The sequence below is a fragment of the Dama dama genome, chromosome 11 (genome assembly GCF_033118175.1).
Source record: "Dama dama isolate Ldn47 chromosome 11, ASM3311817v1, whole genome shotgun sequence".
In the NCBI taxonomy this organism is placed as follows: Eukaryota; Metazoa; Chordata; class Mammalia; order Artiodactyla; family Cervidae; genus Dama; species Dama dama.
The window spans coordinates 2979851-2995361 of NC_083691.1; the positions used below are offsets into that span (position 1 = coordinate 2979851).

The 15511-nt window shown below is 62.1% G+C and overlaps 1 protein-coding gene across 1 annotated transcript; it reads left to right on the forward strand.

Annotated features, from left to right (window-relative positions):
- Nucleotides 1-10892: 10892 nt before the first annotated feature.
- On the forward strand, nt 10893-13747 carry LOC133065241 (uncharacterized). Its single transcript, XM_061156066.1, has 4 exons — nt 10893-11367; nt 11566-11714; nt 12693-12931; nt 13305-13747. The coding sequence occupies exons 1-4, from the start codon at nt 10893-10895 to the stop codon at nt 13345-13347; spliced, it is 906 nt and encodes a 301-aa protein (XP_061012049.1). The 3' UTR covers nt 13348-13747.
- Nucleotides 13748-15511: the final 1764 nt, after the last annotated feature.

The window sequence follows — 15511 nt, forward strand, 5'->3', positions numbered from 1 at the left end:
TGTTGCAAACAAGCCGCCCTGGGGCCCGGGCTTCCCCTCCAGAGGGTGAGACAGCCACGGGGTAAACTCACCGGTTTGTCATCCAATCACGCTCTCATCTGACGCTGGATGGTGAGCACTCACCCGGACCATTGGACATGTTTCTGCAGTGCCCTTGCTAGTTGTGGCACTGGTCTCACGGAAGGCACTGTTCCCCGGTTTATCAAACGTGCTTTCAGGGCAGCTTGGTTGTAAAGCTGCTGCTTGTGTTCCAGGTGCTTGCTGAGCACGATTTTTGAGGTACTATTACAAATGCTGCTGAGCAGATGAAGAGACCGAGGGTCAGAGAGGTGCCCGGCCGAGCCCAGCAGGGACAGCACGGGGGCTGTCTGACTTGGCAGGTGACGTCCCCTCCCGGCGTCCCGTGGGGCACTCCTCTGACCCTCGTCAGAGTCAGCCTTGTCTGGGACACCTCTTTCCCGTCAGGCTCTGAGGGCCTAGCCAGGGGCTGTGGCAGTGGGACTCTGGTACCAGGCATCGTCTCAGGAGCCTCCCACACCCATGACAGCTCGCCAAGCCATCAACCATCAGACAGAGGAGGAAAGCCCAGCCCAGGAGGGCCGGGCTGGGTCGGGGGGGTCCTGGCTCCCCTAAAAGAAGCACTGGGATGAACTGGCCCCTCCTGTTTCCACAGCCCGGATCTCCCCACAGATAAAGTGAAGCCGTCTTTGGACTGTTTCCGTGAACGTGACCACTTGGGACCCCACCGAGCTAGAGTCACAGAGTATAATCGTTCCTCTGTGGCTGGCCGATTTCACTCAGCATAATGTCCTTGTGGTTCATCCACGCTGCCAGCTGCATCAAGATTCAGTTCCTTTTCGGGGCTGAATCGTATTCCAAGGCTAGTGCTGCCCACACTCACTTCCGCTGTTCACCCATCAGGGCAAACTCAGGTTGCTTCCACATTTCAGCTGTTGTGAATAATGCCGCTCTGAACATGGGCGAGCAAATTCCTACTCAAGTCTGTTTTCAGTTCTTTTGGGTAAACATACAGAAGTGGGATTGCTGAATCGTCTGGTAATCCTTTTTTTACATTTTAATTAATTAATTTATTTATTTCTGGTCGTGTTGCAGAGGCTTGCAGGATCTCAATTCCTCAGCTTGAGATCAAACCCGGCCCCGGTAATGAAAGCACGGAGGCCTAGCCACTGGACCACCTGGGACATCCCTCTGTGGTGTTAATAATTCTATGTTTAATGTTTTGAGGAACCATCACACTGTTTTCAAAGCAGCTGCACTATTTTACATCCCACCAGCAGTGCACACAGTTTCCAGTTTCCCCACATCCTCATCAAAACTTGTTTTCTGGTGGTTCTGTTTTATATTTATAGTATCATGATAAAATGGACATGAGATGGTACCTCACTGTGGTAACGATCATTTTCCCTGATGATCAGTGGTGTTTAGCATCTTTTCACGTGCTTGCTGGTAAAATGTAGATTTCCTTTGGAGAGATGTCTGTTTGTGTTCTTGCCCATTTGGAGTCGGACTGTTTGTTTTTGTTGTTTTTGAGTGGTAGGAGTTCTTTTTTTAAAAAGAAAAACATTTTTTTAATTTATTTGACTGCCCAGGGTCTTCGTTGCAGCACGCGGGATCTTCGATTTTCATTGCAGCAGTGGGATCTTTACTCGCAGCACGTGGGATTTAATCCCCTTAGCAGGGATCAAACCCGGACCCCCTGCATTGGGATTGCAGAGTCTTAGCCACTGGACCGCCAGGGAAGTCCCTGTAGGAATTTTTAGTGAATCCTGGATATTACTCCTCGTCATGTATATGATTCTGGGCTGCCTCTCCACCGCCTTGATAGTGTCGTTCAAAGCACAGACATTTCATTCTGAGGCATCCAAGTCTCCTGTGCAGCTTCTTTACCCATCGGCGACTGGAAACAGCACTCTCCGGGGAGATCCCGGGGCGAGTGGTCCTTCCCTGAGGTTCTCCTTGGGGCACACCTGGGACCACGTAGCCGGGAAAGCTGCTCTGAGCTCCCCCAGGAGACAGTGCTGGTCCCTGGGGAGAGGTGATGAGTGGCCGCCGGGGGTGCACCGTGAATCCAGCCCCACCCTAGGACAGGGGCGTCACCTGCCCTGGAGGCAGGCGAGGCACCAGACATCACATGTCCTTCTGACAGGTGCCCACTCTCAGGGGCCCGGGCACACGCTTCCTCCCAAGACCTCTCATTACAGACGTGGATCCAATGCAGGAGGGAGGCTGGCTTCCAGTCAGTCACTGGCCAAGGGCTGCCCCAGGGCCACTGATAACCTGGCACATTGCTGCTCAAACTTGGGGCTTGGGGGCCAGGATGGGCAGCCCTCGTCACATCACTCCTTGTCCTGTTCTCAGCACTGTTTGATTCTCCTGGAGCCGCCATTATAAAGGGTCACAGGCCAGGGGCTGCCAACAACAGAAATAGATTCTCCGCATTCTAGCATCTGGTTCCATCACTTTATGCAAATGGAAGGGGCAAATGTGGAAACAGTGACAGTCTTTGTACTCTTGGGCTGCAAAATCATGGCAGACAGTGACTGCAGCCATAAAATTAAAAGATGTTTACTCCTTGGAAGAAAAGCTATGACAAACCTAGACAGTGTATTAAAAAGCAGAGACATCACTTTGGTGACAAAGGTCCATATAGGCAAAGCTATGGTTTTTCCAGTGGTCATGTATGGATGTGAAATCTGGACCGTAAAGAAGGCTGAGTGCCGAAGAATTGATGCTTTCTGAGGTTCAGGAGAAGACTCTTGAGAGTCCCTTGGACAGCAAGGAGATCAAACCAGTCCATCCTAAAGGAAATCAAGTCTGAATATTCATTGGAAAGATTGATGCTGAAGCTGAAGCTCCAATGCTTTGGCCACTTATGGGAAGAGCTGACTCATTGGAAAAGACCCTGATGCTGGGAAAGATTGAGGGCGGGAGGAGAGGCGGACGACAGAGGATGAGATGGTTGGATGGCATCACTGACTCAATGGACATGAGTTTGAGTAAACTCCTGGAGTTGGTGACAGACAGGGAGGCCTGGCGTGCTGCAGTTGATGGGGTCGCAGAGAGTTGGACGTGACTGGGCAGCAACAGTTCTGGAGGGCGCAGGCCTGCAATCAAGGTGTCCCAGTGCCACGCTGCCTCCGAAGGTTCCAGGGGAGGGTCCTTCCTGCCTCACCTAGCTGCTGGGGGCTCCGGGGTCCCTTGGCTTATGGTCGTGTCTCTCCAGTCTCTGCTCTGTCTTCACCGGGCTTCTCGTTTGTGACTGAGTCTGTTCCCTCTTCTCTTTGAAGGGCACCTGACAGTGGGTTCAGCGCCCTCCTCAACCCAGGGTGGTCTCATCTCAAGACCCTTAACTAATTACACCTGTGAAGACCATGTGTCCAAATAAGATCCCTTTCTGAAGCTCCTGATCCACATGAACTGGGGCCCCTGCCCAGCCCCCGCGGGCCCTTGGTACCGCCCGCCCGGCACATTGGGCTTAGCTTGTCCCGCAGCGGTGAGGCCCAGCGATCAGATCTGTGGCCGGAGCCCTCTGGCTGGGCTTGTGGTTGCTTCATCGCTCAGTCGTGTCTGACGCTTTCGCAACCCCACGGACCACAGCCCGCCAGGCTCCTCTGTCCATGGGATTCTCCAGGCAAGAATACTGGAGTGGATAGCCATTTCCTTCTCCAGGGGATCTTCCCCACCCAGGGATCGAAACCATGTCTCCTGCATTGGCAGGCGGGTTCTTTCCCCTGGCTGGGCTTACCCAGTTCTTTTATATACGATGACTCTGGCTTCCTGGAGTCTCCTGGTCCTGGACCGATGGGGTACGGCGGCCTTACAGCTCCAATTCGCTGCGGATGCTCCCTTGCTCTGGGTCCCACTCAAAACTGACTGTGTTCTGAGCCGCCCAACAAATGGGGTGGAGCAGTGCCCAGGGGGGTCTCTGGAGCTGCCTGTTGGACCACCGAGGCAGCCGGGGCAGGTGCAAAGGCGCCATTGTACCACTACCCTCGGAGACCAGCGGCCCCTTGCAGTCTTGGAGGGCGGCATCGGTCTCTGCAATCGGTACCACCCACTGGGGGAGAAGCCCCTGAGTCTCTGCCCGGCTTATCAACCACGTGGCACCTCTTGGGACCAGTCAGATTCTCTCAATATCGTCAACACAGCGAGCTTGTAGGATGCTCCGCAGAGAGGCACCACTCCTGACCTCACCTCCACGTTCCGCTGGATGGTCCGGCCACGGGTCACAGTGGTCTCCCGGTGAGCTCCCTCGGGTGCATAGCTGCTCTGGGAAACAGCCAGGCCCTTCCAGGAGGCACTGGCAGAACTGCCTCTGCAAACCTTGCTTTGTCATCACAGGGTCCTTCCTTAAGGGAACCGGCTCCGATTCAAGCGATGGGCTCCGGGTCTGAAAGCAGGCTCGGGCCCTGGACCTGGGTGAAAATGCTTCTCCTGAAGCAGCTGGCGCCGTTCCAGCTCACCTGTGCCCACACTGTGGGACAACCCCCGGGCCAGCTGACCCCCACGTTCCCATCGGCCTCGCCCCATGGCTGACAGAGACCAGCGCGCCCTGCCACCGTTGCCGCGGGTCCGTGGGGGCTAGACACGCCGGCCGCTGTCCTGGCTCAGCTGCCCTGGGGCGATTCTGCACCCCTGGCCTCTGCCCTCTGACACTCCCCATCATGGAGGCTTCGGGAGCTGGGAGGTGGTTCCTGGAAGCACCCTCTCCCGTCCAGCCGGCCTCCACGGCTCGGCCACCACGGAGCCTCCGCTGCCCTGTGCTTCCTCCCGCGTAGGCCGGGCTGGCCTCTGGGCCCTCTGGGAAGGCAGAGGTGGGCAGAGGGTTCTCTGCGTCCTTCCGATGCTCACATGTGCTGCCCCCACCCCTCGGCTAATGTGGGCTGAACCCCAAAACCAGCTCCAGGGTCAAATCCCGACCCACAGCCCAGAACCACCATCAGGACTCTCCCCACGCTGCATGGCCACGGCCCCCGCCCTGACCTGCATCCTTCAGACCCCCAGGGTCCTGTGGGCCCTTCCTCACTAGTGCCCCCGCCCCTGCCCCGCTGGTCACAGCAGCCTGGCCTTGGGAGGGGTCCGGGAGGGAGGGGGAAGGGGAAGGTCCCATGGGGCAACTGCGAGGCGCCCGGGACAGAGGGCTGCAGACCCCTAGAGGAAGGAGTGGCCACTTCTGGGGGTGTCCTCTCCTTGGCCTCCCTCACCCAGGGCCCAGAGTGCCCTCCCGCCAGGTCAGAGCCCTGACCCCTCCCGGGGGGCGTGCCTGCCTCCGCTGCAGTCCTGTGGGTCCACCGAGGTCCTGGCGCCCAGCGTCACCTGCCCCAGCTCTGGCCGCAAGGTAAAGCCAGGGGTCTGGGTGAGCCTCCGCTCCCATGGGCAGAGGGGAGCTCAGGCTGAAAAACCAGGCCAGACCCAGCCGTGACGTGATCGTCCCCCAGCCCCTGGGGTCTGGGAGGACCACGGCCGGCCTCCCCTCCCAGATCACCCTGGCAGGAAGGGCACACACCTGTGGCACTAGGCCGGGGCTCTTCAGCCGCCTGGCCGGACAGCACTTGGGTTCCAGAACCCCACCCTGAGCATCCCCTCCGTGGAGCCACCCTGGGGCCAGTGGACCTGCTGCGGCTTTCTCAGGAGCAGACCTGAAGTCCAGGCCAGCTCAATCCTTGGAGGAGCCGGGGAACCACACGAAACACACCCCAGGACTCCCTGGGAGCGGGGGCCGTGTATTGACGTCTCCAGCCCCCAAATGCTGTCACTCCTGGGCAAAGTGGATAAGAATATAGGCGCCAGCTGCTGGAAGAGAGGCGACGGAGGCAGAGCACCAGTGGTTTGAGGTGGGAGGAGGGAGCGTCAGGCGGAGCGAACAGTCAGCATGGGGGACTGGTGGGGATTCAGGGCAGTGAGGCAATCTAGGAGGACTTTCAGGTGGTGGTGTGGCCAAGCTTCACCTGGGAGGCTCCTCTATTAAAGACAGCATGGCCCTTTGAGGCCCAGCTCCCACTAAATGAGCCTGTTCTTAACCTCTTTCAAGGGCACAACCCCATGGGGCCCTACTCTCTGGGCGTGGAAATCTAGCCAGGGTGGCAACGGGACGCCACAGGGGCCACGAACAGCCTCCTCCTTCCCCTCCTCCGACTTCCTCGCGTCCTCAGGGGCCCCTCCCCCGGAGGCCTGGCCACAGGGCCCCGTGCTCAGACCGAAGCCTCCTCCAGCTTTGAGCTCCCGGGGAGGCCATGCCGGGTCTCCAGTTTGGAAGGACAGCTGCACCCCAAGTCCCAGAGCTACACTTCCACCTGCTCCCTCCCCGCCTTCCTGCCTGGGAGAAGGCAGGCCCCTCACCCTGGACCCCCACATCTGCCGCTTCCCAGCAGTGGTGCCACAGAATCTGCAGGCTCTGTGGGCCCCTCTTCTGCCCCAGGTCCCCCTCCACCGGCGTGAGCTTCTAAGGAGGGATCATGAAACAGCGTCCGAGGCTTAACCCCTGCAGGGCTCCCCTCTGCAGCGGGATCAGAGCTCCCTGGGGCCTGGGTGGTGGGTGGTGTGTCGGGGGAGGCTGTCACTGCCCTGATGCCTTTCTCTCTCGGCTCCCTGGGCCTCACCCCCTCCTCCCTGTTTCTTGGAGGCGCCAAGTACTGGCCCACCACAGGACCTTTGCACAATCTGCTACCTGGCCAGCCACTGCGCCCTCACTGACTGTCTGGGCATCCGGGTGGGTGCACGCAGCCGCTCTCCAGTCTGTGTGGTGAGCTCCTGGGAGCAGAGCTGTGCCCACACACAGTAGATCCTCGGGGAGCGAGTGAGCAAGGCAGGGGGGAGGGGCACGATCCACCGTCCCCTACTTGGGGAGGCGCTGGCTCACCTGCCAAGACTCAGAGAGGGCCTTCCATTCACCCAGGGGTCCCAGGACACCCCCGCCGGCTGCAGGGCCTGAAGGTGATGGGGTGGCAGGGGCCCAGTGAGGGGTTGCCTATCCTAGGACCCCTCTTCTTGCCCTGCCCCCTGGGGTACAGAGGGGCCTTGGGGGGCAGGCCAGACCAGCCAGAGAGGAAATCCTTGTATTTTTGAGGACAAATGGAAACAAACCGCTTCTTGTTTATTTCCTGGTGAATTGTGCCCAGGCCAGCCGGCTGGGGGGAGCCGAACCGGAGTTAACTCTTTCTCCTCTGGATTTAATTGTCCCTCCTTCCGGCTGGCGCTCCTCTGAGGCTCCCAGAGCCTGGGGAACTGCTTTCCTGTACTCCAAGGGGGAGGGGAAGGACTGAAACACACACACAAATCAAAGCCTCAGCGATAAATAAGCCCCCAGCCTGTGGAGTCTGAGAACCCGGAAACGCCCCCGCGTCGGCCCCCGGCTCCAGGGGTGTGGGGCCCCGGGACCTGGGGCATCTGACCGGGAGGAGCCTCACTAAGCCTGCGGGTAGCTTCAGGGATCCTGGGGTGGGGGGCTCGTCTGCGGCAACTTTTTCCCATTACCTCACCCGGAAGGGCTGAGCCGGAGCAGACTGAGCCGCCCCCCTGGAGCCACTATCAGCCCAGAGCTCCGGACCGGTGTCCTTGCGTCCTCTATCGCCAGGGCTGCGGTAAGCCCAGGGTAGATGCAGACCCAGTGTGCCAAGGGGCCCTGACCCTACTGCCCTGGCACCCCCCTTCCAGGCAGCAGGCTTGCCTGGGGGGCAGACCCTGCAGGGGCTCAGACCCGCATCCTGGCTCGGCTCTGCGCAGTGCGCCCTGCAGGCTCGGATGCAGAAACTCATCAAGGCCAAAGGGCGGACCCAGAGCTGGCCGGCAGGGTTCAAGCAACAGGAGGCAGGTGGCCCCACCGCGAGGAAGGTCACTCTGGGCCCGGCAGGGGCTCTGACCTCCCAGGCCTCCCTACAGCCTGGAGGCTGCACCCAACCAAAGAGGACTCTGATGCTGCTGTGGGAAGGGCCGGGGTGGGGGCAGCCCGCTGGGGAAGGCCTGGGGTGGATGAGCCCCTCACCTCCCATGGCCTGGAGGCTGGGCTTCTGCAGCCCAGGACCCCTCCTTGGCAGAGCCCGGAGAGGTGGTCTCCCGCCCACCTGCCTCTGGCCCCTGTCAGGCTGGGGCCCAATGGCCCGCCCACTCCGGTCCCCTACCCCCAACTAGCCAGGCTAGACCCCGCCCCCAGCACGCTGGTTCTCACAGTCCCAGGGCCACTCCCACACTGTTCCGCAGTTGCCTCCCCTGGCTCCCAGCCCCCGCCCCGCGGCTCACTGGAAACGCCGACCAGATGTTGGGACAGTGGCCTGTGGGGGGTGGTGGGAGGAAGTGGCTGGGGGGTGTCCACCTGGAGAGTAAGCAGGGCCTGGCGGGGCTTGGGCATGTCCGAGAGAAAGGGCCCACGCCACCCCCATTGATCAGACAGGGAGACGAGGACCGGGAGGCCCACTGCTGACCCGCCCAGGCCAGGGGACACAGGCCTCCATTGGGGTCTCTGCCTCGCTGTGCCTCAGCAGCCCTGGGCCTCCCTGGGGGGCACTGAGGGGGCTCGTGGGTGCCCGCCTCTGCCCTGGGCCAGCCCCAGCCCAGTGCCACCCTGGAGCCCACCTCCCCAGCGCCTTCAGAGGCCCTGCCCACTGGCGTGCTTCCTGGGCCACGGAGCCAGGTGAAAGCCCCACTCTGGCCCCCACACACTGTGCAATGTGTACACACTCTCGTCCACACACGTGCGCACACACTCATCGACACACACGTGTGTGCACATGTTCACACGCTGTAATGTGTGCACATGCTTGCCCACACATGTGTGTGCACATACTCATGTGTGCACATGTTCACACACGGCAATGTGTGCACGTGCTCAGCAACACGTGTGTGCATGCATGCGCGTCCTCACACGTGTGCACATGGTCATCCACATGCATGTGCACACACTTGTCCTCACACATGAGTGCACATGTACACTCGCAGGCATCCGCCCAGCACACACACCTGAGGACAAGCACATGCTCACACGTGCACACAAACGTGCACACACAGGAGCACCCACGCAGCCCATGCTCATGTTCTTGTGCACGTGGTGACACCCTCACACACGGACGGAGACCTAACACATGCACACAGGCGTGGGGTACAGCCGGCTCCTCTCTCAGCCACCAGGCCTCACCCAAACCCAAGTCTGCAAGGCCCTGGGCCCCAGGCAAGGAGCTGGCAGGGTTGCGGCTAGAGGGAACCTGCAGCTGTGTAATGCCCTGCGGGGAGGCAGGGAGATGCCTCCAGGAGGACGGGGCACCTGCCCAGAGGGTCCCTGCGTGGGCAGAGCCGGGATGGTTCCCTGCTCGGGGTGGCCAGACCCCCTGTCCCGGGACCTCCCGCTGTCTGGGGTCCCGCTCTTGGCCCACCCCGGGCTCTTGACTCAGCCCATGTGTCACCGGATAAACATTTATTGGATATTTCCTGCCCAGCCCCAGTCCTGAGTGCCTGTCTCCACCATCAGCGCGGGGGCCGAGGGAGGGGGTGAGTGTGCAGGCCGGGTGTGTGGGAAAGTGTGGCGACGCGAACGTGCACCTGTGCGGGGAGCCGGCCCCTCGGCCCTGGAGGGAGCGCTGCCCTGTGCTGGCCCCCTTCCTGTCTGCGGGGCGGGGGGCTGGGTTGGAGGCTGGCCCTGGCTGCCCCCTGGCCGTGGGGTCTGGCCCTGTGGTCGTCCCAGCGTCTGGCTCCGCTGCTCCTGGGTCTGCGCCTTCCCGCAGTGCCCAGGCCTTGCCTCTGGGTCTATGCCCGAGTTGACCCCTGGAACATTGCCTGCTGTCTTGGTTTATGGGACTCCCCCCCTCGCTCACCCTGCTGGCCTCAGCCCCCGCCTCAGGTGTCTCTGCAGACCCCTCGCAGGGCTGCCCCTCCTGAGGGCGGGTTCCCAGGGGCCCACGGGCCCGACTCGCAGTGAGCGCTCTGCAGACACGTGGAGGGTGAATGAATGAATGAACGCATGAGCCTCTGCTTGGCTGGGACGAGCAAGAGGAAGCATGAAGGCTGCTAGGGGCCCAGGAGGAGCCCCACCCAGCCCTCCTCCTTCTCACCACCCTGTCCCGGGGTCCCATCCTGCAGGTGCCAAGACCGAGGCTCGGAGAACTAGAGGTATTCACCCCTCGTCGCTCAGGTCCAAACCTTCGACTCCTGGGGTGGGGGCAGCATCCCCGTTGGCTGGTTCCAGAAGGGACTGCGGGCAGAGGGGCAGGGGCCGGGTGACAGGGAAGTGAGTCAGGCCCCCGCGTCCAGGCTGACCCTCGCTGGCTGTGTGCCCTTCAGCGTGTTGCTGGCCCTCAGTGTCCCCTCCCGTAACCACCCGAGGGGCAGCCCCCAGGCTGGGAGCAGGATGAGGAGCCCTGGCTCCCCGGCCACACTTGCTCATGACCCCGTGACCCGAGGCGTGCAGGCTGGGCCCGGGTGAGCAGCTGGCCTGCCCGCCTGCCCGTGGGAAGCAGAGGGTGAGGGGGAAGGAAGGCCGGCTCCAGCCAGCCTGGGGGAGGGTGGCTGCAGGGACGCCCCGGGGCCGCTCATTGTGACCAGGGCTGCAGGGGAAGGAGGGAGGAAGCTGGGGGCGCTGCAGACCCCAAGCAGGGGGGCAGAGGGGTGGGCGGGAACTGCCAGGCCGAGGTTGGGCTCCCCGGCCACCCAGGCCGCCCCTGGAGACCAGCACCGCCTGGCCGCTTCCCTGGGGACGGGGCGGTCGCTGCGTGCTTGCTGCGTGCCTGGCGGGAGGCAGACACCGCGGTCAGCTAGAAAGGGACACACCCGCCGCGCTCCAGGAGACGCCCTGCTGGGAACCCTGCAAACCTGGGAGGCGGGGCGCCCTGGGATGCGGGGGTCCAGAAGGCTCCAGGTGGCCCTGCAGGGGGGTGGGGGCATCTGCGATGCTATTAGTGTCTGGGACAGCCGTCACAGAGGACCACAAGCCGGGAAGCTTAGAGCAACAGAAGGGAACTGCCTCCCAGCTCTGGAGGCCAGTCTGCCTGCAGGCCGCTATCCTTCGGAAGCTCCGAGGGACGGTCCGCTCCCTGCCCTTCCCAGCCCCTGGCAGCTGGCCGGCGACACTCTCGGCTCCCGGGCTGACAGCCGCATCGCTGTTATCCCAGCCTGTTGTCACACGGCCTTCTGCTCTGCATGTCCGTGGGGCCGTGGACGCCTGTCATTGTATGTGGGGCCACCCTAACCTGGGACGGTGTCATCTCCAGATCCTGCCTGAATACATCTGCACCGACCCCGAGTCCAGAGAAATCCTCCTTCGGAAGGTCCACGTGGACCTACCCTTGGGGGGCTGCGATCCGACTTGCCACAAACACCGTGGACCCTCGGCCCAGCTCCGGACATCCGGAGGACCCTGCCCAGGTGCTGTCTTCAGTCTCTGCGCCCTTGAGTCAGAGTTAGCTGGTGGGGGGCGGGAATGACCCTTGCAGAGGGAACAAAGGCCAGGAGGCTGGACTAGGGCACTAGGGCCCAGGCCCAGGCGGGGGGGTCTCCCTGCTCTCTGTGGATGGCCAGCTGCCTCGGCTTCCTGGCAGTGAACCCGGCCCCCCCTGCCCGCAGGTGGCTGCTATCCTGGCCCTGGAGGTGGAGGCTGTGGGCCCCGTAGCTGGGAGCTGAGCAGCGGACAGCCTGGGCCATGGGCAGGCTGGGCCGGGGAGCAGAAAGGAGACACCTGCTGTGGGCCCGAGGGCCTGGGAAGCCTGCGACAGGTATGTCCCCAGCCACCAGGGCCCGGCCTGGGCCGGGCTAATGTTTCCTGAGCCGGTGCCGAGGCTGGGCTGGGGCGTCCCCAGCCCGGGCCAGCCCAGGGCCCGGCTCCCAGGGCGCCGCAGAAATGTCCCTTTGTTGGCCGAACAAAGCAGCTTTGAGCCGGGGCCTTATCTCAGGTGCAGTGAGATGGGACTCCGTCGAGCCAGGCGGGAGCCAGCCGGCCAGCCTGGACAGGGCCCCCCCACCTCCGCCAAGAAGGGGCAGGGCAGGGTGGCTGGAAGGGGCTGAGGGGTAAGGGGTGGGCTGCCTCCTTCTCTTCGGGGCCCATGTGGGCTCACAAGGGACGGAGCAGGCCCATCAGATAAGGCCCAAGTAGAGAGGTGGGCACAGCAGGCAGACACACCCAGGTGTCACGGGGGGGCACAGACACACCCAGTGTCACGGGCAGACGCACAAGTGGATACAGGCTGGCCTGGGATGAGGGTGGGGCGCCCCCTCCGTGGCAGGGGCCCAGTGGTCCGGGGCTGCCCCCTGGCCCATGCCTGGGTCCCTCTGAAGACAAAGCCCCCGACTCTGGGCACCTCAAGGGCAGGGCCAGGAAGTGTGTCCTTCAGGGGTCCCTGCACCTGGCCGAACCAGCCCCCCCCAGGGTCCCAGGGAGCTCAGAGGCCCACCCAGGCGGTGAGGGCAGGGCGGGACGCCAGCCAGAGTGTGGCAGGGACGGGTCAGGTCAGGACAGCTCGGTGGGCCTCAGGCGTGTGGCCAGCTGGGGCCCTGCTGTTGCCCTGGCCTCCGTTTCCCCACCTGTGCAAGGACCCCCGGGACTCCAGGGAGATTCAGCCGCCCTGAGCACCCACCTCAGGCTGCCTTGATGGGTGGGGCCCCCAGGAGAGACGGCGGTGGAGGACAGAGATGGGAAACGGGTGGGGTCGGTCAGCGGCACAGCCCGCTGCCCACCTCCCCCCCACCCCCGACAGGTGTCTCGGCGGCCTGGCGCCCACGCGGCCTGCAGGGTGCCGGACTCAGACGTGGGCATTCGGCCCCCTCTCTTCTCGCCCCTGTGTGTATTGAACAAACGAATGCGTGAACGAGTGGATGAGAGTCAGAAAATAGGAGGAAACAGGCAGGCCCAGCAGCCCAGGAACGCCGGGTGTCTCCAGCAGGAAGTTCTCTCATCAGGCCCAGAAGATGCAAGGCTTTTCGGGAAGACCGAGGGGTGAGGGCGCTGGGGCTGGGTGCCCGCCCTCCCCTCCAAGGGCTGCAGGATGGCGGCGGGTTGGGGGGAGAGGGATCCCGGCAGGAAGACTTCCTTTCTGACAGCAGGTTGGAGGTGGGAGTGGGGGTGGGTGGGGGCGTGGAGGTGCGCAGGACTGAGGGGACGGGGGTAACGGGGTAGGGATTGGCGGGGGTTGGGAGGTAGGGGGCAATTTTCTGGCTCAGTGAAGGCGGGTCTGGGCAGACTCCCTGCCCACACCCTCCCTGACCCCCTGGGAGCTGCCTGGCCACCAAAAATTGTCGTGGTGGCTGAGAAGGACTGGGAACCGGCAAGACCACCAGCAGGCCCTGTCTAAACAGGCTTATCTCCGTAGGCTCTGTGGGGAGCAGGGGCCGTCCCCTCCCAGCTATAATTAGGCCTGCGTTGGAGCTGGGCCCCAGGAGGACCAGGGCTTTGCCGTACAGAGCCCCCCTGCAGCCCCCGGCCCGAGCCCCTGGAGCTTGGCCAGGCCAAGCGAAGTCCAGCCCCATCCCCTCCTTCCCCGCTCCCCCCACCACCACCCCGGGTCCTTCCCCTCCCACGTCCCTCCCTATCCCAGGGTCAGAAGGCAGTCACTGAAGTGGACGGTCCCCTTCCCGCCTGTGAGCCGGGTCTCTCTGTTTCCTTTCCTCCCACTCCCCTTGACTTTCCCACAAACATCTCTGCGCATAAAAATAACTTCATTGGGAACGACAGTCCCTGGCCGCCTCCTTCTGAGCCCCCATGCTGAGGGGGTCTCTCGCACACAAGCCCGGCCCAGGACGGGGCTGGGGGGGCCCTCTGAACACTGGGCCGTCCGCAGCTGTTTTTAGAGAATTTCACCAACAGAACACCCAGACTGGGTTTGTTTATGAGTAAGCGGTGTTCGGGGGTGTAAACGTGGAGCTGACACCGGGAGTCTCTGGGCCGGGGGTGGGGGCAGCCTGTGACATTGTATACCTGGATGCTGTCGGTTTTTTACCAGGGAACATGACTTCTGTCGTTAAGACCATTTGCCAAGTCATTTAGAATCTTTATTTTATTGGTTGGGAAAACGGTCTTCGTACAAAACCTAGCCACTCCCCCCACCCCCCAACTCCGGGAAATAACGGTTCCCACAGGGCGGGGCCTTTGCAGCTGGGGGAGCGCGGGCTCAGCCCCCCGGGGGCGGTGGGCTTGGGGGTGCTTGTGGTTTTTCAGAGAACATCCTCACCACATCACTAAGGACAGAGCCTGCCGGCCTGGGGGTGGGGCTGCCCAAGGGCCGGGAGCCTGACGCAGCGCCCTGTGGCCCCCCGGGCCGCCCCCTGAGGCTCAGTGGCCCTGGGTCAGTGGGGGGCCCAGCGGAAGCCTGGTGTCCGGCTTGGCACCGGGGTCCGCGGTACTAACCACACACCTACACGGTCACTCGGAGGGAAGAAGAACCCCCCCGCGGTCACCGGGTCCCCTCTGCCCGCGCCGCATCACGACCTTGCGACCCCCTCAGCCCCTCGCGGAGGCCGTCTGTTCCCACGCGGGTTCCCCTCGGGGTCTGGGACCATTTCTCTAGGTGCGTGCTGACGGGGCCCAGCTGTCTCTGAATGCCAGGGACAGTTTTATGGGTCTTGGAGCCTCACGGCCCCATCGCCAATGCCGCCAGAGTCCCCGGCTTCCCACAGCCTCGCGGCCCCAGGGTCACTGGGCCTCCGCTCGGGTGGACTCGCCCAGCTTCTCTGCTTTAGTCTCGCCCTTCTGCGTGTCCGTCTCCCGCAAACATCCGTGAAGTGCCTCTGGGAGCAGGGGGTCGCTGCATGGACTTTTCCCTGGTCGTGGTGGGCAGGGGCTACTCTTCGCTGCGCTGCGGGGCTTCTCACTGAGGGGGCTTCTCACTGCGGGGCCTTCTCTCATTGTGAGCAAGGGCTCCAGGCACGTGGGTCTCCGTAGTCGCGACGCGTGCGCTCAGTACTTGTGGCTCCCGGGCTCCGGAGCACAGACTCAGTACTTGTAGCACACAGGCCTGGCTGCCCTGGAGCCCGTGGGATCTTCCTGGATCGGGGTTGAACCCGCGTCTCCTGCATTGGCAGGCAGGATTCTTTACCACTGAGCCGCCAGGGAAGCCCGAGGTGCGAGATTTTGTGCAAGATGCTGAGGCGTAGCAGCCTAATCTTGACATCCTCCTGCAAAGCACGTTTGTTACCCAGGTTTTTCTGAAAGGGTGAAGGCGGAAACACCCCAAATAAAGAGCGAGATGTGGGGACCAATGCCCAGGGATCCTCAGTGTCCTCATTGCTCAACTATATGCAAATGGGTTTTAAAATCTGGGATGAAATGGGCAATTTTAACCAAAACTTGCACTAGAAAATATTGAAAATGTAAACATACCAGTGATCAGAGAAGAAAAGCAATCGTATGACCCACCCTCTTCCCACCAAAGCACAGGTCACCAGCGGGATTCTGCCAAAGCGTCAGGAAGGAGATTGCTCTAGTGTGGTTTCAACTGCTTCAGCCCATAAAGGAAGGGGAAAAAAGGAAGGAAAAGAAAAGCTTCTAATTTTATTTTATGGGAACAGTATAATATGAATA